At 30.5% G+C, this 25,369-nt stretch overlaps 1 protein-coding gene across 3 annotated transcripts in view; it reads right to left on the bottom strand.

The window, feature by feature from the left end:
* LOC145268236 (uncharacterized) overlaps positions 1–25,369 on the bottom strand; it is a 188,506-nt gene that overhangs the window by 80,544 nt on the left and 82,593 nt on the right. For all 3 annotated transcript variants that reach the window (XM_080123560.1, XM_080123559.1, XM_080123562.1), the window contains exons 2-4: positions 16,564–16,650; positions 11,894–11,970; positions 146–241 (exon numbers count right to left, since the gene is read on the bottom strand). In XM_080123560.1, the coding sequence (XP_079979686.1) occupies positions 146–241; positions 11,894–11,970; positions 16,564–16,628 (238 nt within the window). In that variant the 5' untranslated portion in view covers positions 16,629–16,650. The remainder of the gene's footprint in view (positions 1–145; positions 242–11,893; positions 11,971–16,563; positions 16,651–25,369) is intronic.

Below are 25,369 nucleotides of genomic sequence, written 5' to 3'. Positions count from 1 at the left end.
TAGACATGAAAATGCTATTTCAACCTAAACCATAATAGACAAGTTGAAGTTTGACAAACCAACCGAACAATGACAGACCAATTGACAGATAAAGCCTACCAAGAGATGTGAAGATGCTGCTAAGAAAGAATAAAAATATAATTACCTTGAGTCTTTGCAATACCATTTGGAAGCAACTTTTTTACAAAGATTCCATGATTTCCTTCTCCACTGCAGTAAAAACCACCAATTATTTGCAGACCTGAATTGTGAGAAAACATTGAAAAAACATTTCTTTTTAATTAAAACAAATAAGTAAATAAATAAAAAATAAAATAAATAGAAAATTACATTTTATATTATTTTGACTCATGGTGTAATGGATATAAATGCTAAGTGACAATATTCTGAAGGTTAAAGGTTCAATCCTCAGTATGAGCAATAATAAAAATATAATTATGAATTCTACCAAGACATGGCTGACAGAACGAGAGCAAGCTACTACCATAAAATAAATAAATTTTGTACACATTCTTGAGTTCTACACAAATCTCCCCAGAGTACGACATAAATGACCAACTCCTTTCTGATTCTCTCTCCTCTGATCTGGAGAAAGAGGTGGCTGGTTAATTTTATTGCATCTAAAACCAAGCTTCTATCTTTACATCATCAACACTGATCTCCGTCTGGCATCAATTAAAATGAATGGTTCTCATCTTGGGAAGGCTCTGTGTTTTGACAAGTTTCTGGGTCTGACCTTTACTCCTGATCTGGTATGGAATACGTACATCAAATCCTTTGCCAAGGTCGCTGGTAAAATGATGGGATCATTCTACCGCTTCAGTAGATATCTCACTGCTGATGCAATTCTCTACCTGCATAAGAGTCAAGTATGTCCAAGGATGGAGTACTGTTGCCACATCTGAGCAGGAGCTGCTAGAAAGACCTTTGACAGAGTTCAAAATAGAGTTCGTAGCTTAGTAGGGGATGCCCTTTTCTCTTCCCTGCAACCTCTTTCTCGCAGAAGAGATGTTGCGAGCCTGTCTCTACTTTATCGTTATTTTCATGGCAAGTGCTCCTCTGAGCTCCAATCTATGGTCACTCCTTGCCAAACTTTTATGAAAAACACTCATCTATCTGAAACCACTATCAAAAATTTTTCTCACACTTTATCCGTGCCTAAACCTAAATGTATATTCTATGAACAAAGCTTCTTTCTTAGAACTGCATGCCAGTGGAACTCTATTCTGTTTGCCTGCTTTCTAGCTGACTATAATATGATCATCTTCAAGTCCAACATGAACAAGTTCTTGAGCCATTCCTTTAAGTAATCCAATTTACTAAATTTCTATTACTAATGATTACTACGATATTATCCCATTGACTACTGTACACTCATTAACCCTTATTACTTATTAATGGGTGTACATTACTGTACACACATCAACCCTTATCCTCGAGTAACCTCCCGGCCTTGATCAGTGGTGACTCCTTTGTAAAAATAAAAAAAGACAAAGCTTCCAGAGTTTAACAAGACGCATGTTCAGTCAGTTTACATCAAAGTATCGTGAGATTAACATCCACGATGAAAACAATGGCCCAAGTAATACAATATAATTATTTCTGAATTTTTAAGATGAGGATTTATAATTTGGATTATTTGGATTATCCAGACTACTGCGTTCATCTTGAGTGTTTTTTTTATGACATTTCATTCAATGTAGCCTTTGACCTTCTTCAGGGTTATTTTGTCAAACTCCGGTATCTTCCTGTCGAATTTGAGAATCTGCACATAATTTCAAACAGAATCCTTTACTTAATCCATGGGAATAGTTTGCTCTTGTCCTGTCAACCATGTCTGGGTAAAAGTCCAAAATAATCTGTAAGGACCTGTAACGTAGTGGATAAAGTGTTTGGTACAATTGAGATGTAAATTACGTTCTTCTGGAGGTTGAAGATTTAATCTTCAGTGTGGGTGACATTATAAATAAAATTGCAAATTATTTAAAACTTCTACCCTGGCTGATGAAATGACAGCATGCTAACTCTGTGAATTAAATAAAGAATCTGTTTAAAATTTCATGCAGATTCATCGAGATTTACAAGATATACCTGAAGAAGGCCAGAGGTTACATCAACTGAAACAAGGTGAGAACAGTAGTCTGAATAATCCAAATGATACGAGTAATAGAAATTTTGAATCATTAAAATTTCCAAACATTGTAGAGAATTACATTTTTAAACACCTTGAAATGATGCTTTTAAAATATCGCTTACAGTTTTGTTTTGATTTGACAGTGGAGGTTTTCTTTGAACTATTGCTCTCTGCTATTGTAATATTTGTAGAATAACCCCAAAGTTTTAAAACCGGAGTGTAGTCAACTTTTTGTTTCACTGAATTTTGATGTGCCATACAGACTTATGGTCTCTTTTAGTTCCTTTAAGTGTTGTAATGTCAACATATTTGATAGTTATACATTGTGAAAGATTGCATAATTTATCACAGCATCAAAACAGCTCACCGTTATTTAAATCAATCTTTTGAAATACTCACTGTTTATTAGTTATATTTTATTCATATATTTATTGATTTATTAATTAAATTTGGGTTCTTTTCAATATTTTTCCTTAAATATTAATCTATATATATAAAAATGTAAATTTGGTTCGTTAAAAGTGAATAAAACCATATTTCTACGTTACCAATTTATTTGAAATTTTCAGACAACCCATCTTTAGAGTCGAGGGATGTTTTTAAAATAAATTTACCTTGCGAATTATTAAAATATTAAATAAAATATAAATATTTTTCGAAGTCGTTTCTGCGAGACTTGCCCGGTTTTATTTCTGGTAACTTCCGTTTACTCTCGAATTACCAGATAAGTAAAAAAAAACAAACTTACTCATGCAGAGAGTGATCCGTGCTGAAATAATAACATTATTATTTAAAAAGCCATTCTTAACATGGGGAAGGGAGGGTGTTTTGTACCTATTGTGTACTTTAACCTTACAATTGAATAAAAACATATCATAAAACTTTAATTAAACGTGGAAATACGATTTAAAAAAAATAGCGCAGATCACTCTCTGCATTAGCACACACACAAAAAAAAATAATCCCATATATTAAAAATTTAAATTCATTTATGTACTTACCAATTTTTTAATTTTAAATTCCTTTATTTATGTTAAGGCTTCACTCATGAAACATTACGTTTTAATTGTTTAGTTTCTTTTCTTTTTTTGTTTACATAAAAAAGTTTGTTTTAACTTTTTCTAAACTGTTTCATTTTTACGACATGCCTCAACGTATTATAAACACCCTAACCTCCTCATGTTAAAAAAACAAACACGCCCTTCCATAAATCTCGAAAGCCGTTCTTAATATGGGGAGGTTGGGGGTGTTCATTCCGAAAGCCGTTTTAACATGGGGAAGTTAGGGTGGTTATAATATGCTGGGGCGAGTCGTAAAATTAACAAAGTTGCTATCTATTATTTATTGCAAAAATTGCTTGAAATTTATTTATTTGACAAAAAAAAATTACATTTTGGTACTCCTTGGGCGTTGAGTTCCATGGCGACCAGCAGAAAAAAATAATAGTCGCTCCCTTAGTCCCCCACCCCACCCCGCACGTAACATATTTTATTTACTGACATTGCCGTAACTAAACGATTATTTGTCACATTTACAAACATTTATTTATTTTGAAAAAAGTTTTACTTTTTATGAATATTAAAAGAAAAATGGGTACTCATGCAGAGAGTGATCCATGCTGAAATAATAACGTTATTATTTAAAAAGCCATTCTTAACATGGGGAGGGAAGGGTGTTTTGTACCTATTCTGTACTTTAACCTTGCAATTGAATAAAAAAAAAAACATATCATAAAACTTTAATTAAACGTGGAAATATGATTTAAAAAATAGCGCGGATCACTCTCTGCATTAGCACCAAAAAATGTTACTAAACATTTATTAATAATTTCTCACTTTTACAAACATTTGATTTTAAATTTCTTTTTAAATGACGACTTTTATCGACTTTTTTTAAAAAATATCCCCCCTCCCCAATGGTGTTTATTCCGAAATCCGTTGTTAACATGGAGGTTGAGGGTGTTTATTCTGAAAGCCGTTCTTAACATTTGTGGAGGTGGACCTAATGTAAAAAAATAAATAAATAAATAAATTTGAAAAAAAACTAAATCATTTACTGATAATTTCTCACTTTTAAAAATATTTTTTAATTTACATACGCAGATGAACAAATTGTTGAATAGTGCGAAAACAAAACGTTTTTGTAATAAACTTCGGGATAATTTTTTGGGTAAATATTTACATTTAGGTCCACCTCCACAATTTTCTTTTTTAAATGACGACTTTTATTGATAAATAAATTTACTTCTCTGCAACTTTTATTGATAAATAAATCTACTTCTCTGCCACGGGCACTGAACCCCTCCTTTTTTTTTTTTAATAGTATTTTCGGGTGGGTATGCTGACAACAAATATCAGTTAAATTTTGCTAATAGCCCCCCCCCTCCAAAAGTGGTGTTTATTCTGGAATCTGTTCTTAAGATGAGGAGGGTGGGGTGGGGGTGAGGGTGATTATAAGGTGGACCTAATCTAAAAAAACAAGTTTTTTATGCGCACATAAGCAACTATTTTTTTATTAACTTTTTTTTTTTTAACTTTTTTATTTAAAAATTAGTAAATTTCAATGAATAGAATAATAAATCATTTATCATTAATATGTGCTTTTGGTTTTGTGTTGAATGAAACTTTTTTTTTTTCATTACAACAATAATGAACCAATTTAAATCTTCCGGCATGTGTTTAAGGGTTACAAAATTATCAATAAATCGTTTAGTTACTAAGCCAACGTCAGTAAATAAAAAAAATGTCACGTGCGCATGCATTAGCCTTGACTAGGGGGGGGCTAAGGGAGCGACCATTAAATAATTATGCTGGTCGCCATGGAACTCAACGCCCAAGGAGTACCTAAAGTGGCACTTATGCACTTATGTTATCGTGCTATTTTTTAAAATAGTATTTTCATGTTAAATTCAAATTTTACAATATCTTTTATTTTTATTAATTTGTTAAGTGAAAGTACAGATAACCCGGTCGGTTTCTAATGTGAGGAAAATCTAGCCCCCCCCCCAAAAAAAAAGGGGTACTCTGGATAATAACAAAACATTAAAATTGCCTCAGTCTCGAAAGATTTCTTCTCTACTGAACGAGGAAACAAACGGTGAAGTGTAGTTCACCTTCTGTTTCTCTCCCCCTCTCTCTTCCTCTCTTAATATCCCTCTCAATCAATCTCTCCCTTTCCCTCTCTCAATCTATCTTTCTCTCTATATAACCCTCTCCATCTCTCTTTGAGCCCCTTTCTCTCTCTAACTCCCTCTATCTCTCTCCTTTCCTCTGTCTCATCCCTCTTTGTTTCTAACTCTCCCCCTCTCTGTTTATCTATCAATCCCTTTATCTTTCTATCTCCTTCTCTTTCTCTATTTTCCTCTCACTTTCTCTTTTCTATCTATATATCTTCCTCTCTATCTGTCCATCTCTAATCCCTCATCCTATTTTAGTCTCCTAAATTAATTACAGTGAATAAGGCATTGTCAAAACATGGATAAATCCTATTTTAGTCACCTAATTTACTGACTGTGAGAATAGAAGTTATTTGGAAATTACTGCTACCTTGAACAGCACCAGAAGTAACTGGTAAAACCTTTCTAATTAAATTGATTTTGGCAGCCATTTGGTAACAAAATGATATAGCCTTAGCCCTTGCTGCATAAAGAATACCTGCGACCTTGCTGCCAAGTAGAAGAATTATTTATTCTACTTTAAAACATTCAATTTTTCAAAAATCTCATGTTCGACATCTCCAAAACATCCAATATGGGGAAAAATATTGCAGAAATGCAAACTTATTGTTTAGGATGAATGCACAATGGTACGCAAAAAATCACTTGAGGCTCTTGGTCGATCCTTGCAAGATTTGCGTGGCAATGTCAGACCATTTGGGAATGCAGTAATATTGCTTGCAGGAGATTTCAGACAAATGTTACCTGTTATTCTTCAATCAACACCAGCAGATGAAATAAATGCTTGCCTCAAATGCTCTACTTTTTTGTTCCATGTGAAGACATTAAACTTAACTCAAAATATGCATGTCCAGTTGCCGACTGTTCGATCCGCACAAAAACTTTTGCATCACTTGTGGGAAATTGGGTACGAAAAAGTGCCAACTGATCAGAGTTAAGGGCAAAATTCTTTGACTTTTAACTTCTGTAATTTCTGTAATTTTATTTCATCAAAAGAATAGTTAGTTTAAAAGGTTTTTGCAGATATTCAAATTATAAGAATTCTATTTGACTGAGTGAATGAGCTATTCTTGCAGGTCAATACAAAGATGCCCATGAACTTAACGCTATTATTCAATGTAAAATTCCAAGTGAGGTAGTCAAATACAAATCCATCGACACTGTTGTGAAAGCAGATAAAGTGGTTAATTATCCAACAGCTATATTTGTCAGGGATGCCACCGCATGTATTGCAACTGAAATTTGGTGTACTAATTATCATGTTGTGAAATATAAACCAATCCAACCTTTGCAATGGCACATAGCTTGCAGTAAAAAAAAAAATTAACAAACAATATCATAGAAACAACAATCTTAACAGGACCTTTCACAGATGAATATATCTTCATTCCATGCATTCCTATGATTCCACCGGATACATCATTACACTTTAGGAAATTGAACTTTCCAATTTTATTGTCATTTGCAATAACCATCAACAAAGCACAGGGAACAATCTTTACAATTGTGGGCCTTACAGTTACACACTGACTGTTCTTTCACATGGACAATTTATGTTACATATTCAAGAGTCACCAAACCGGAAAATCTCTATATCAGCTAAGAAAATGGAACAACAAAAACTGTGTACCCATGCAAAATGGAAAATTAAACCTATAAGAAACATGCTTTTTCTCATTTTGGAACTTTTTCCATTGTGCCAATTTGAGCCACAGCAACGCGTGGCAGGGTACAGCTAGTATGTGTGTATATATATATATATATATATATATGAGAGAGAGAGGTGGGGTGGTTGTCTCATTATTTGCCTTAATAATTATTTGCATTTATAGAATTTCTTGTGTGTGAGGCATTTGATCAGTTAACAGAGTGCTTGCCTCGCATGCAAGAAGCTCGGGTTTCGAATCCCGGGTTTGGATGTGTCTAACTGATGAGCCCAACTGAGGGCGAAACTCGAGTCTTGGACTTCCGGTTTGTTGGCTGTCATGGCTCTTGTAGACTGCAACATTATTTGGCTGTTGAAATAATTTATATATATATATATATATATATATATATATACATACATACACACTAATAAAAGAAATCTATTTTTCCCCCAACAGCAAAAAACATTATAACAATATAATGTAAATTCTTATAATAGTCCTGAGAAGACTTACTCTCCCAAAATGTTTACATATTTATTTAATTTATACGAAGCTAATTCCAAAATACATATATTCTATTTCCGGTTATACCAATTGTTGATTTTATCTGAATTTTATATCCATATATAATTCAATTTCATTACTATTTTAATTAAATTTATTATTACATGAATTATAATTCTTTTATTGTCATTTAATTATTTTTCCATAATCTTTATTTTAATATAAAATTTACATTCGTAATATTTTACCGTAATTTGTTTAGACACAGTTAAAGGTCGATAATTCGTTTTTATATTTAAATAAGTTATTTCCCTTTATTAAACCTAGTTATATTAAATGATATTTTATTATATTGATAAATAATATATTTATCTAGTTTTATTGTTATTTTATTATATAATATTTATTTATCAATCAAATTTAGAAATGTATATTATTTACTTAAATTAAATATTAATATTAAAAACATTTCAATATAAATTAATCTATATTTATGAGTTTTATCTACCAATAACCTAAGTTATAATATTCAAATCAACAATCAGCTGATATGTCTATTAGTTATCCTCACATAATTATATTTTATCTATTCTAATGTATTGAATTCAAATATGTCCAAATTTTTATTATTTTTAATTGTATCCTTATATATTCAAATTATATCACATACTTAATGTATTTTACATTTTATTTATAAATTGAAAAGTAATAGTAAGGTATTTGATATCCTTTAAGCTATTCTTTTATATTAATATTATTTAATTGCAATTATTACTGACATATATTTTATTTCAATCTATCGTATATTCATTAATTAATTTGTATATTTATATATAATTATATAAATTAAAAATACATTAATTATATAATTTATTATTTAAATTAATAAAATGAGTATATAAAATAATATTTGATAATTTAATTCTTATTTTGCTTTTATCATTTTAGGATTGTTAATGTTATTATTATAGCAATATTTTATATTCTCCTACGCTCCCATTTACCACTTTTGTCTATTCATAATTTGAAATTTTAATATAAACTGATATTTAACATGTTTAAATATTCCAACAACAAGAATTTTTCAAACTCCACACTTCTTTATGTTAATTTGATAGTTTAATATATTTTAACCTATAATTCCCAAATCAAATTATTAAAATCTAATTAATGTAAAAAAAAAACAAACAAAAAAAAACTTTATATTTAAACTTAACGTTCTTACTTAAATTCAAACATCTTTCACTAACTCATTCTGGCTGGCCGATTTTATTTTCAAACTTCTCCTCAGGGCTTCGGGTTCGATCATACCCCCCATCCCCGGGTTCTTTTATATTTAACACTACACACACCTACAAACACCCGGGCAATACCGGGTACTCCCGCTAGTTTAGAATAAAAAGGAAATGGTCTTTAATATATGTGAAGACGACGGAAAAGAAGGGGGTGAGAATTAAGGTTTGTATCGAAATATAAAAAAGAAAAAAAAAAAACAAAGGAAAAATGTAGAGGAAAAAAGGGAGGAAGGAAAAGATAAAAAGAAAAAAAAGAGGAAAAAGAAAGGAAGAAAAGAAAAAGAAAAAAAGGAAAGAGTGCAAGTAAAAACAATAACATCAATTAATAAAAATGCATAATACATACATAAAACTACTGATAATAAAAAGAACTAGAAAAATCACACAGCAGTTAGATTTAAAAAAATTACCACTATTAGATTTTTATCCAAACAAAAAATAAAAACAAGATAAAGAACATAGAATAAAAATAAAGAAAAAAAATATAAGAATATAAGTTTATCAAGAAAAATATATGTGCGCATGTCAGCTGTCAACAAATACACAGGAAAAACAAAAACCTATCAGTTTATAAATAAGTTGATCAACAATGGGATTGCAGGTTGAAATATTATTACGTTGGGAATTTAAATTTACTTTAATTTACTGGTGATAAAAATGAATTAAAGAATTTTATGGTCATAATAAGCAACTACCGCTTTCACTACTACCACCACTACTGCAAATAATAATGATAATAATAACTAGTGGGACCTGTGGAAATTCCACAGCAAACTCTTTCATATGTAAGCTATTGATGTTGGCATTCTGTGGATGTGCAACATAAACTGAGACGCCCTGATATTATTGTAGCTCTTTTGTTAAAACTGCAAACTATTTATCTAAGCTAGCAGTCATAAAATATGCTTAAATATGACATTTTAATTTATACAGATTTCATATATATTATTATAGAGTCAATTTTCTATCGATTTTTATATATTTTAAAGTTGTGATTTCAAAAATAAAAATAATATCTATTTGACTTTGGTGCATCAGCTTGAATCTAAACCAAAACCAAAACTTATGAAGAAAGAAAAATATATATGTGCATATACATATATATAACTCGAGTTCTGTCAGCTATAATCAAAACTGAAACCAAAACTTATGAAAAATTCTCGGTACAATTATTTATAAAACAACAGATGGCTATAATCAAAAGCAAAACTTATGAAGAATTCTTGGTAAAATTATTTATTGCAATAAATGGAAGATCATAACAATTAAATGATAGTCACTCTGAAGAAAAAATAATGCGTGACACACAAAATAACACACATGTTAATATATATATATAAAGGTTTATTGCCACCCAAATTTCAGTGGCAATCACAAGTCACTGCTAACTTGAAATCAATGGTAAGTGGCTATTGCAATAAATTCATTTGCAAAGGAATAAAATGAAATACATGATAATAAATAATAATAGCAGTAATAATACAAATATGCTATAAATAATAATAAAATTTAAAACATTTAAATATATATATATATATATATATATATATATATATATATATATATATATATATATATATATATATATTAGATTTGTCTTTACATAACCAGTAAAGACAAATCTAAAATGTAACTTGCTCTACTTCTGTATTGAGCACTTTTGTATAAACCTCGTTATATTTCACTGGTTACCATACCTTTGGAAAATAGCAACCTCAAATATATATATATATATATATATATATATATATATATATATATATATATATATATATATATATACTAGCTGTAACCTGCCATGCTTAAATTAGTGCAATGGAAAAAGTTCCAAAATGAGAAAATGCATGTTTCTTATAGGTTTAATTTCCCATTACGTGTGGGTGTGGAATAATAAATATTGTAATTTAATCAATTTTTTTATTTTCATCATCAATTTTCTTTATATATATATATATATATATATATATATATATATATATATATATATAGTGGCTGTCCTCTTGGTTTTGAGCGTAATTACCCATATCCTCTCCACCTCCTTTACTCTCCCTTCGGATTGTATGCGTTAAGAGATGACTTTTTAGGCCTGACAAACTGCAACAGATTTTGGCACAGAACTGACACACCCAATCAGTTTTGTTTCCAGTGACATTATTGGGGTGCAAGATAGGTTTTGCACATTTGTGCAAGTGGCTTTTGAAGCCAGCAAAGGATAGGCACAATTTTCCAGATATATCACAGTTAACATGTTGACTTTGTAGACCTGGTGCTAGACCCTGTTCACCTTTGTAAACGCTGTATGGCATACGACTATTCTCAAATGATTCTATGCTTTCATGAATCAGGTTTCAACACTTCTATCTAAAGTCATTTTTCCCATTGGTTCACAGATAGTCCAAATTTTTTTCAATAAGATTTTATTGTGTTCTTCAATGTCTTCTTCAGTTTTGATGCACTTCCCTTCCTACATTTCACTATAAAATAATTGCTGAGGCAGACGACCATCATCCATAAACACAATGTGATCAAATCATCAGAGACAACTTTTCATTACTATCAACTGAATGTTTGGTAGTTTTGCTTTCTCTAATACTTCTGTATCTGAGACATGCGACTACCATTTAATATGAATTATCTGTCTTGGGCACCGTTGATGGAAACCCTCAAAAAGTTTTAGTTGGTGTTTATATTTAGCTTGTATACAGGAAGGCTGTCAAAACACATTCTTTATACGCAATAATTTTTGTATGCAACTTGATACCACATGTTGAGACCACACATGTTTTTAAGTGCTGAGAAAGACCAAGAAACCCTTTTAATGTAGAAGATTTCCCTATCAAGGCTGCATCCTTTAGAGAGAGTACTGCCTACATAACCAATATATATAAATATATATATATATATATATATATATATATATATATATATATATATATATATATATATATAGCATGCATTAAAGAATGCCATGATGACCAGCAATCAAAATAAATAAAAGGAACTGCTGACAAAAGTCCTTATTTTGCAACATAATGCAACTTCAAAACAGACCTTTGAAATAAATAATTTTGATCTTAAAAAAAAAAAAAAGAAAGAAAAGTCAAATAAACTTATTCAGAAACACAAAAATTCTTACCAATTCCTTTAGAGCAATTATCATAGACAATTCGGATGGTTTCTCGTTTTGGTGTACAATTGGTTGAAGTGGGAGTCCTGAAAATAGATTTAATGTTGTAAGGCGAATAACAAATTGCAGGAATATCAACTTAAAAAAAAATAAAGAAAAAAAAAAAGGGAAAGAAAAGCAATTATTTATTCAATTTCTCTAAATTTCAGTCAATATTTAATGAATAAATAATTTAATTCAATATAAAACTAAGGTAATTTATAGAATAAAATTTTTTAGGCAATTATCTTATACATTTTTTCAGGCAATTGCATAAGGCATGTTGCCACTTTGTTGTAGGAGGCTACTATCAGGGACATAGGCATCAGGGGTACTGTGTAGGGATTTGGGCAGCAAGCTGTCGGTTTACGTTACACTTGAACTTCTGCATGTCAGTACAGTTGGGGAAGCAGGGACCCGGAAAGGAATTCCAAAGTCTAGCTGTCCTGGGAAAGAAACTACTGGAGTAGAAGGCTGTCTTACATCTATGGATCTCCACTGTGTAGGGGTGGGATTTGGCTGCTTGTCGGGTTTGTCGGGGGTATTTACGTCGAAGGGGCACAAGTGCTTGCAGTTTGTCAGAGCATTCACCGTTAAAGTACTTGTAGAACAGGCAGAGGGATGCAACGTTTCGTCGATGGGACAGAGACTGAAGCTTAGATGACAGTTCAGGACCTATCAGATTGGCGACTCTCTTTTGAACCTTATCTAGGAGCGAGAGGCTAGTGGCAGATGCACCAACCCAAATATGACAACAATACTCCATACATGGGCGAATGGTGGCCTTATAGAGATACAGGATACTTTCAGCTGTTAGTAGCTTTCTAGCACAGTAGAGAGAATCTACCTTCTTCGCAGCGGTCCTGGCAATGCTCTCAATGTAATTGTTCCAACTCATGCTTCCTGAGAGCGTTAGGCCGTGGAGTTTAAAAGATGTACTTTCAGATAAAGAGTTATTGGCCATTGCTATTGGTGGTAGAGAAGGTTTCTTGTAATTATTGAAGGAAACGAGTTTAGTCTTGGCAGCATTGAATGTGACCATCCATTTATGCCCCCATTCCACTACAGATCGGAGGTCATCCTCTAGTGTTTCTGCCATTTCTTTAGATATGTGTTCATTTGTTTTCCTGTCATGTCTGTTATAGAGCGTGGTGTCGTCAGCATATATACCCATCTCACAAACAATTTTGTCAGGTAGGTCATTTATGAATATTAGGAATAACAGGGGTTCAAGGATAGACCCCTGGGGCACTCCCATATTTACCCCTGGGGCACTCCCGCATTTATATGTATTTAATTATGTAAAATATAATTTTTTATTTTAAGCAATTATAGAAAATATATATCCTTTTATATTCTTTTTTCCTTTTTCATAGTATGTATATATACATAGTATTTTTATAATATACTTAAATATAGTATGTATATATACATAGTAATAGTATTTTTATAATATACTTAAATATAGTATGTATATTCCTTTTTTTCCACCCAGGAATTACCTATAGTATGAATATTCTCATTAACAGATAATTATGGATACTATAATTTTTTTCAGGTGATTAAATATAGTATTGTCTCCTTCCCCCTTCTCCGAAATTAGCATGGTTTTGTATTTTTACAGGTATTTTAATTTAAGATTCATATTCGTTTTATAGAAAATTAAATATAGCATTACTATTCTTTTATTTTTACAGGTAATTAAATATAGCATTACTATTCTTTTATTTTTACAGGTAATTAAATATAGCATTACTATTCTTTTATTTTTACAGGTAATTAAATATAGCATTACTCATCTTTTATTTTTACAGGTAATTAAATATAGCATTACTCATCTTTTATTTTTTACAGGTAATTAAATATAGCATTACTCATCTTTTATTTTTACAGGTAATTAAATATAGCATTACTCATCTTTTATTTTTACAGGTAATTAAATATAGCATTACTATTCTTTTATTTTTACAGGTAATTAAGTATAGCATTAATATTCTTTTATTTTTACAGGTAATTAAATATAGCATTAATATTCTTTTATTTTTACAGGTAATTAAACATAGCATTAATATTCTTTTATTTTTACAGGTAATTAAGTATAGCATTAATACTTTTATTTTTACAGGTAATTAAATATAGCATTAATATTCTTTTATTTTTACAGGTAATTAAATATAGCATTAATATTCTTTTATTTTTACAGGTAATTAAATATAGCATTAATATTCTTTTATTTTTACAGGTAATTAAACATAGCATTAATATTCTTTTATTTTTATAGGTAATTAAATATAGCATTAATATTCTTTTATTTTTATAGGTAATTAAATATAGCATTAATATTCTTTTATTTTTACAGGTAATTAAACATAGCATTACTATTCTTTTATTTTTACAGGTAATTAAACATAGCATTAATATTCTTTTATTTTTATAGGTAATTAAATATAGCATTAATATTCTTTTATTTTTACAGGTAATTAAATATAGCATTTATATTCTTTTATTTTACAAATTAATTAAATATGATATTAATATTCTTTTATTTTTACAGGTAATTAAATATAGCATTAATATTCTTTTATTTTTACAGGTAATTAAATATAGCATTAATATTCTTTTATTTTTACAGGTAATTAAATATAGCATTAATATTCTTTTATTTTTACAGGTAATTAAATATAGCATTAATATTCTTTTATTTTTACAGGTAATTAAATATAGCATTTATATTCTTTTATTTTACAAATTAATTAAATATGATATTAATATTCTTTTATTTTTACCAGTAATTAAATATAGCATTAATATTATTTTATTTTTACAAGTAATTAAATATAGCATTAATATTCTTTTATTTTTACAGGTAATTAAATATAGCATTAATATTCTTTTATTTTTATAGGTAATTAAATATAGCATTAATATTCTTTTATTTTTACAGGTAATTTAATATATGGTGAGTAAACAAGAAATCAAAATATTTTTATTTCAAATAATGAACTTTTTTGATATTATTTACATTTCAATAAATTTTATTATTGAAATGAAAACATTTTCACTGTCTCACACTGTATAGAATATTCTATTTGATTTGATAAAACTAGAAGACCTGTTTCAAGATGGCTAAAATTAATTCCCAGAAAAGAATAATTTTCTTAATTATGTCCCTGTACAAAGATGAAAATTGAAATACAATGATACTAAACCTTATGCCAGAGCTCCTTATTCCAATTTTGATCCATCAAGATTGTAGAAATTTAAAACAGTTTTAAAAGATTGAAATTCAGGCAATGAATGAATATGGATAAAATTTGAATTTTCAAATAAGAAGTTGTGTCAATATTATGCACCTTTAAGCCTTTTAAAATACATCAAAGGAAATGAAAGTTGAGGAATATTTATTAACTGACGTCTAATACTCATTGTCAAATTTTCACAATAATCAAAGATGTTTGAATTTTCATAAAGGTCGTATATATTCTATTTTCTCCTATTTAAACTAAATTTAATGTACATTACTCGTCGTTAGACATGTGTTAAAAAATTCATAGTGATTAGTTAATTAGTTTAGGAGTAAATCCTCTACATACATATAAACATAAACATATACCTAACTTTATTATAAGTAGACAGGGTCCAAAAAAGAGTGTAAAATCTAATAGGTCCTCAGTATCGGCCAAGGTCTAATGTCTGTTACATTATGACAATGTTGCATCCCTGCATCCGTTTTAAAAGTACTTTAATAAAATGTGCTCTTATGAACTCTTAGCATTTGTGCCCTTAGATGTAGATACCACTGACTAACTCGTCAAGCAGCAATTCCTACTACTCCATTGTTGAGATCCCTACATACTGGAAAGTCTTCAACTGATAGACTTTGGAATTCCAACCCTGTTTCCTGCTTCTCTGACTGTACTGCAGAAGTTTAAATGTAATGTGAATAGACTTCTTGCTGCTTAACTCATCAGAATTTAGTGTTAGACACAATAGTAACCCCTTACTTTCAGAGTGGTAATATGCCTTATTTAAGGTGAAAAAAGAATAAAAATTTTATATATATATATATATATATATATATATATATTGAAAAAAAAACTTAAAAAAAAAAACTTAATTATATTAAATAATATATAATTGCTAATTAACATGTTCTAGGCTATTGTTTGCTGCGAGACTGTTACTTTTTACAGAAGCGCATTTGAACCAAAGTCAAATATCTGACAAAGAGATCTTTCTCGAAATATCATATAACACGGATATCCCATCAGCCAGGTAATCACAGTACAAATATAAATATAATGTGTATATTAAATGTATGCATGTGTACACATGTATTTGTAATTTGTATTAAAACTTTTTCACCTGCTTCAGTTTTTGTCTTTCCGTTACCTCTGCACTGCATTGTACCGCCTTCTACATATTTCATACATTATATATATATATATATATATATATATATATATATATATATATATATATAGAGAGAGAGAGAGAGAGAGAGAGAGAGAGAGAGAGAAACTCCCTCATGTAATTGGAAATAGAATGAATTTCATTTGAAGTAATTATAAAACATGTTTTTTTTTTTACCAAAGTAACTTACATGTTAATAAAATTAAAAGAGAAACAAAGTAATGTACCTGATTTCTATCTTTTTATCTTCTTTTTCAATCATGTTTGTCTCCTCAATTATGTTTTTAAACATTGTTTGAAAGTTTCAAATCAACCTGGAATAAAAATTAAAAAATATAACAATAATCAATATAATATCTTCTAAAAAATAAAAACAAACAATAAAACAAAAAAGATGACGAACTATATACAAAAAAATTTCTGAACGATTATTTTTTTTTATTAAACTTTTAAATTTTACAATAAATAAATAATTGCTATCCACATACACATCCTACTTTAATCATCAATGTGGAATATAACTACTCAGTTGATTGCAAAATTCAAATCCTAATCAAGAGTCACCTTTAATTTAATTTCTGGGGCTTTAACGAAACGGTCAATTTCAACAGCTACACAACAAGCTGAGAAATAAATTTCATTTATGTCATAAAGCAAAAAATATAGTAAATCGTTTTAATAGTGTTCAACAAATTACATGGACAGGAACTTCACATTTTAGCTTGGATTAAACAGCCTATTCTATTCCTCTTAAAAAGTCCATCTGAAAAGGGTTATAAATAATTATTTAATAACACTAGCAAGTTCAGGCCAAGATCACAGTGTAGTATCTGTTCTTATGCTACACTTAAGTTAATTTATCCTTGGTCAATGTAGGGGAAACCCTTCTATACTAAGGCAATTTTTACTTTTTGCCTACTTCCAGAGTGTCCCTTTATGGGAGAGCCAGTTTTCCCTCACATTAAAAACCTTGTGTCACATTTTGATTTTGTGGGGAAGCAAGTAAATACCAATACTAGCAGGGACACTTGGCGGTGTCCGGTTGTAAAATATGCTTATATGATATTTTAATTCATCCGCATTTTGTATATAGTATTACAGAGTCACTTCTCTATTGATTATTTCATATTATATTGTACCCAATATAGTCGTGATTTCAAAAGTAAAAAGCCCCTTAAAACCAAAACCAAAATTTGTAGCATTCCAGTCTGAAACATGAACACATGAGCTACTGTTAGCCAGATAAGAAGCTAAAAATAAACATTGATGTACAAATATATATATATATATATATATATATATATATATATATATATAACTACTTCATTTACTCACATAAAATTAATATACGAAAGTATAGATTTATGCGTAAACTTTAAGTATTTACTTCAAAAGTGCTCAATACGTAGGTAGAGCTAGTTAGTAATTTATAAAATATATATGGCGATTAAGCTACACTGAACATTCGGTGTTTCATCCACTCTAGGATTCGTCAGGCTTATGTGCGAATTCTGTGGTTGTTTCTCGTTTTTATATGATCCTCTTCTGTTGAGGATTTTAGTTAGCCAATCAGCTTTCTAGTATCCACCGCGCCCCTTCCTATCAGCCAATGGGCATGCATTTTATCGAACAAAGGATCTGTTTTAGAACTAGGTTAGTGGTTTAAGGCAGACCTTTTCCTTTTTTTTTTCAATATATAAATATACATATGTGTATTGTTACTTTGAGGGAAAGTAATTATAGTTATAGCTTCGGTTGTGCAGAGGCGACATGACTTAGAGCCTGGAGTGTAAGACTTAACTTTTTTTATGATGGTCCATTTGATTGAGAAGGGGGTATTATTAAAGTTAAGTTTTTTAATTAAAGTGGTTAGAGAAGTTCCTTGGTTATTATTAGAATTATGGTTGTTAAAAGAAGAAATATGGTTTGATATTCTTTTCTTAATTATTGTATATATATATATATATATATATATATATATATATATATATATCATCTGTTTATTATACAAACATTATTGGTTACACATGTGCATACATGTTTCAGTAGAGTCATAATTCAGGAACAACATTTCATCAGACCAGAGAAGAGAATCGGTTTTGATATATATTGGTGCATGCATAGAAGTTCTAATTTCTTTCAATTTTGATCCATTAGAAACTATTTTAACCGGGTAAAAACTGATAAAAAAATGGTCTACAAAAACTGCAATCATTTAACCTGCCTCAGAAGAGATACAGTTTAAAAAAAAAAAAAAAATGGAGACAGACATTGTGAGTTTTATCAGATTTGATTATTATGCATATAACTTTATATTTCATCCGACTGGAATCATCAGTGTGGAAGATATACCAAAACCTTTTTTTTAATATACTTTAATTCAAAATATATGCAAAAGTATATGTCAATGTTGGGATTGAGTTATGTTTTAATTATTCTAATTAGCCGTAATTTGTAATTAATTAAGCAATCACTTTTTTTTAGCTACCTATATACTTCTCTCTCCTCTTCCTCTTACTGCATGCTAATTCAAACAATCTTTAATATTTCTTAGTATCTCTGTGAGCATTTACAGGTAAACATTTTTGTCATCAAAACCCCACAAACATGTATGTAAGCTTAATGAAAAGGATGCTAACCAACTCTGCATAAAAAGGAGAAAAGGATTGATAAATGTAGAAGTCTGTGCAGATAATATGAAAAATCAAAAAGAAAATGGAAAAAATCCAAAACGCAAAAAGGCTGATCAATCCAACAAGAGTCACTACCAAAATGAACAATACATAGAACAGCAGAATTGAAAACAAAAAGACAAGAAAAGTCATTGAAGAAATAGCTACATGAACGATTTATAAGACTGACCAGAGAGAAAAAAAACAAAGATGAAAACACCTGAATATGGCTATGAAAAGGACACATGAACAGAGAAACAGCATTGCTGCTAGCAGGTAATCAAAGGTAAAATAGATAACACCCAGGAAATTAATAAATGGAGACTGTGCAAAAAAAGATGAAATGGAAAATCACATAAATAAATGCAGCAAACTAGCCCCCCCCCCCAACAAAAAAGGACACAACTAAATACATGGAAAGGCAGTCTACTGGGAATGTATTCTTAATAGGCTGCCTATTTACAGTGTACATTAAATATGTTATAAGAAAAATAAAGAGAACTGACTCTAAAAAAATAAAGATTGTCTTCCCTGGTCTGACCATGAGATAGAACAAAGCAAGATGGCTGATTGACATTAAAAAAAAAAACAATATCGTTCTTGTAAAGTTATCATTTTTTCAATTGTTAAGAGTTTTCATGCTCATACAAAGTGTTTCTTGCTACCTTGAAACAGAAACTGCTGCAAAGTAAATAAGTCAGTTAGTACCCCACCAACATTAATTCATCTTCACCCCTTCCCCTTGACCTTCAAAATACAACTTCTCAGCAATTCTATTTAAACAGTTAAATTAATATTTATAACTTCTATTTATAAAACTGTATTATCTATTAAAGGCAGTTGTTTGTGTTTATATGCCCAACTAAAAGTAAAAACGACAAAAACAAATACCCACAAAGTCAGTATTTTCTTGATTGGCAGTGCATCAGATGAATACTGTCTCAAATTTAGAGAAAAAATATTTATTCTTTGATCCTAAACTGGTGCAGATTTCAAATTTCCAGTTATGTAATAACTAAAGGGAAGTAACTAACTTTTAATCAAGGAGTTATTTCCTTTGTGTGTGCATGTGTGTGTATACAGAGAGAATAAGGAGCTGGGTAAAGAAGGAGGAGGAGGAGGTAGGGAAAGAGAGTGGAAAATAAGGAAAGAAAAAATAGAGAAGTGACAGAAGTTTTAATAGAAATGTCTTACAGTTTTAATCTAATTTATAAAACTCACTATGTCTGTCTGTCTGTCTCCATGTTTTCAAACTATCTCCCCCGAAACTAAAAGTCACAGAGCAGTGCTAGAGGGCCCCAAATGATTGGACTTTTTATGGATTGTTCTTTTATGGGGGTTTAGCCCATTAAAATAGTTTCTAAGGGTCAAAAGTGAAAAAAAAAATCGTTATACATTTTGTACATCTTGATCTTAATTTATTTTTAATCAGTTCATATACATGTCAAGTTGGTACAGTGGTAACGTCACCAGCTTTGCTTTCAGTTTTAATTCTAGCTGATGGCACCCAAATACTTTTATTTTTACTTTTGACATCACGACTATAATAATATATACAAAAATCTAGAAAAATTAAAATATCATATTTAAGCATATTTTATGACCAGGCAAAGCAGCCCCCCCCCCCGCACCCGCTAGTCTCTTCTTTTTGTTTCTTTTCTTCCTCTGCTAGTTGAAATATAAATGGCATTCAATAGCACAGAGCTAGGGCCTGGAATTTCTTGAGTTATTTTATTTTCCAAGGCAACGCCATAATACAAGTAAGTTAGTCATTAATAAAATATAAAACTAATGGGGGTACCCAGCGTTGCCCGGGAGTGTAGTAAGGAACCCCGGTAGGCAGCCCGGGTGTTAAAAAACAAAAGTAGGAGTGGAGAGAGGTGTTTAAAAAAAAAAAAAAAAGTGGTAGTTGACAGGCAGGCTCGAACCTGTACCACACAGGAGGAAAAGGTGAAAAAAAAAAACCTAACATTTTAGCTGATGCGTCCATTGCGAAACCGGAAGTCGCAAGCATTTAAATTAAGGGTAGTCAATCCAACAGAAATGATGACTTGCGAAAATGTCAATGAAAAAAAACGACCCCTCCTAGTAGAAAACTGCCCAATTGAGAGTGAAGGAATCAATGCTTTTGGCCAATTTTTTGATAGAGACCGAGCTTTAAAATGATACTGATTTCATCACAATCTGACACATCTGTGGAAAGTTATTACGAGACACACACCCACACATTTTGCCTTTTATATAATAGACTAGCGGGGGGGGGGGGTACCTGGCATTGCCCGAGTGCTTGGAGGTGTGTGTGTTAAAAAAAAACGTTGGCCGGGTGTTTGGAGGTGTAAAAGAAAAAAAAACGTTTTAGTAGGCAAGTAGGATTGAATCCTGAAGCCATGACGTGAAGGTGGAAACGAAAGGGGAAAAAAGCCAAGCACCTTACCATCTCGGCCACGAGGGGAGAGAAATTGATAAGCGTGTTGAGTTAAGGTTTATAAAGTGAAATATACAGGTGCGAGGAAGTGGTGTGATGTTTGACCTAGTTTTACGCTGCAAGCCAGTTACTGTTTCCCCCTCCCCATCATTCGCTTTTCAAAGACGCGGCGATCAAAAATAGCTGGTAAAAGTCGGGTAAATTAAAAATAGCTGCGACCCCCATTCTTAAGTCGTAGTTATTACGATTTACATGTGATTTAAAGTTTTAAGTAGAAGCGAGCTGACCCAGAAGGCCGACGAAAAACGCCTTTTGCAGACATACCCAAAAAGCGAACATACGTACATACACACACACATTTTTGCCTTTTATTTATATAGATGAAGACATAATTACAGAAGATTATAACCTTTTGAAGGACAAAACTTTAGTCATAGAAGCACTATTTTCAATTGCTGTCAAGTAGTATTTTGATTTGAAGCATTTAAGGATTTTACTATGATGTTAGGAGTTGTCTCTCTCTGGTCACTACTACTTCAACACAAACTACTTCATGGTTGAAGAGCATGACTAGAGTCCTTTAACAAATGTTTACTTTTCCAAGATTCCTGAAGGAAATTAAGTAAACTATATTCTGGCCAATACTTCAGAATGATAAAATATGTTGAAAGTTAATGAAAATACATATTTTTGTTTGTATTATTATTATTATTATTATTATTATTATTATTAAACAACAACAACAACAACAACAACAACAACAACAACAACAACAACAACAACAACAACAACAACAACAACAACATATTTTCAACTGATTGGTTCACATAATAGAAAACAAAATTATGCATAAGTTGTCTCCCCTTGTGGTCTCTACTACTTAAATAATAAGACAAATAGGTTATTAAGATTCCTGGTAAATGATATGATCCACCTACGCATTTTTAAATGATTTGTTCACAGAAAAGGAAAGAAAAACAACGCTGAGTTGTCTCCCTTTGCCGTCACTACTATTTAAATTATAGTAAAAAGAGGTCATTAAGATGACCTGATAAAAGATATAATCCACATATGTATATTCATTTATTTATCTTTCAACATATCTTATCCTCAGGTATGGATGAAAATGCTATCCTTTGTATACATGAGAATTTTATTCTATGTATTTCCAAATATAGTGTACTTAATTTCCTTAAACAAATTCTGAAAATCAAACATTTGTCAATAGGCCTCCAATCATGCTCCCCAGTTGCACCATTAATTGGCTATGCATAGATCTGACCTTTTGCACCTATTAAAAAAAGCTCAAATTATGGAGCATGTATTTCCCACTGAATTTTTGCTGATGTTAATGTAACAAATAACAGACTGTACATTATAAAACAGCTGAGCAGTAATTATCATTTCCTACACTGAAGATTGTGCAAACAGAAAACACTGGTGTCTGTAGGTAAAAATGATTATTGAATATATATACAGTGTAAAGTTACATAGGAACTTTATTAGACTATTAAGTCAGTAAGGTTTACAGAAAGAGAAATAAGGGTGAAGCCTCTTTAGGCCATGGCATTTCGAAGCTAAATGCTTTTCATCATAAGAAAAGAGAAAGCCGGCATTATACAAATGTAACAGCAAAAAGACAACACAGACTTTGAAAACATTCAGATTAGAAATGGAAAAATTTTTGAGATCAGAATTGGAAAAAAAAAAATTATAGGGGGCTATATGATGAGGTTAAAAGAAGAAGGGTCAGAAAAGAACAATAAATACTAAAAGAACATACGAAACCATTCAAAAAACTTACAATAAAGTTCTGATAAAAAAAATTTTAATTATAAAATACAAATAAAGCAGGATAAAGTAAGAGAAGAGTTAAGATAGGGAAAAAGAAATTATATATATATATATATATATATATATATATATATATATATATATATATATATATATATATATATATATATATATACTACCAAGACCAGTAGAAATTTCACAGTGGACTCTTTCATACATAATATATTGATGTTGGCATTACGTAGATGTTCAGCGTAAATGGAGATATCCTGATATTATTATAGCTCTTTTGTTAAAATTGCAAAAGTACTAGCAGGGATGCCCAATGTAGTCCTGTCATAAAATATGCTTAAATATATTTTAATTTATGCATATTTTGTATATATTATTATAGAATTAATTTTCTATTGATTCTTATCCTGCATATAATATTTTAATTGCAGAAATTCCTCTCTGCACCAAATTGCCGTAAGTTTTCATTAATTGATGCCACATAAAATTCATTATAAACCTTCAACCCTCGTCTTATGTAACTATGCTATGCTTTTTTATGCACATTTATTCATTACTAGCGGGGGTACCTGGTGTTGCCCGGATGTTTGGAGGTGTGTGTGTGTGTTAAAAAGAGGTATAAAAGAAAAAAAAAAGTTTTGGTCAGAAGGTCGGATTGAACCCCGAACTAATCCGAAAATAAGAAGTCAGCTCTTCCCCCTAGTATCACATAAAATAACTGAAAACATAATAGAAGGAAAAATACAGTAAATAAAATATATAAATCGAGTAATCGTTTGAACATTTGAAGAACAGTGGCGGCTGACTGTTATAGTTTGTTGTAAAATCTTGAATCCAAGGTTAGTTCGTTTCGTTTAAGTAACCCTTTGAATCGCAAGGCCCCCCTCCCAAAAAAGGAAAAAAAAAAGAAAAAACGAAAAAAAAAAAGAAATAAAAGAAATAGTACAAGTAACCCATGTAATAAATGTAATCAAAAGTTGCGTTTCAACCGACAATAAAATGCCATTCCATTTTTTTTAAGCAACTAAGAACTCAAACCGCTGTTTCCTCCCAAATTCCCCTGTGGACGTATCCGCACTGGTGTTAAATGGTCGCGGGAGGAGTATGAATGTAATAGAGAGAAAATATTTTACTACTTCCATTGATTCTTACAGGTTTTGGCAGTGAACTTTCACCAGAAAAAATATAGGAATGTACGTTTATCGATGAAGTGTAAGGGTAATTGGCCTATAGCACACCTCAGATAATGTGCTACAGTTTGTGCACATTACATTTGCATGAAATGTCTTGAGTTTTAATCCTATTAAGGTCAAACTCAAAGGGGAAAAATGACTTCATTTTATTTATATAGAAGATAATTAAATCCTACATTACATCCTAGGAAAGGCATCATCACTACTGCCCAGATCTACAGATGGAGTAGTTCCTATTTTCCCCTCAATCTGATAAGTCGTCCCAGTCAGGACCAGGTAAATATATAACTATTACAACTATACTGACTAGACACCCTTATTAACTGGATTAAACACTCATACAACTACCATTGCGCTTCACCATTTGAAAATAATGATTTCTCCCCAGTAACATTCCGCCTATTCTCATTGGCTGCCACCTTGAAATTCTATTATTCCGGATCATACAAAAAAAAACGTACACATCAGTCCATAACCAAGATGGCAGCTAAGTCGCCACACATTTATATAAAGCATTTATAATGTAGTTTAAAGCTGCGGCAACTATATTTTATTTTTTTAATTTTTAACAGTACATGTTATGGTATCATTTGTTAAACATTTGTCTTCTGCATTAAAAAAAACAACTAAACCGTCCAAGCTTTCTTCCTTCAATCATTTAATTTAATAAAAAAGATTATTGAATTGATTGTCAAAACTTATGAGATGAAAAATATGAACGAATCTCTGGCATACGTCTAGGAAATTGATCCCCTATCTAAGTTACATGATTTAGACTTTATTCACGTTTATCTCACCGATTACAGATTAAAAAAATTTTTCATGACTTATTGTTGGTGATCAGTGTACAATTGTAACTACTAAATTGAATACGTTCTACTAAATTGAATAATACTTTGTGACCGTACACAAGAAAAATATTGCAACAAAATGCTTC

This window comes from Euprymna scolopes, chromosome 43, assembly GCF_053919585.1.
Source record: "Euprymna scolopes isolate OS-2025 chromosome 43, ASM5391958v1, whole genome shotgun sequence".
NCBI lineage: Eukaryota > Metazoa > Mollusca > Cephalopoda > Sepiida > Sepiolidae > Euprymna > Euprymna scolopes.
Note: the sequence above shows the minus strand (reverse complement) of the source record. Positions and strands in the feature narration are given on the sequence as shown.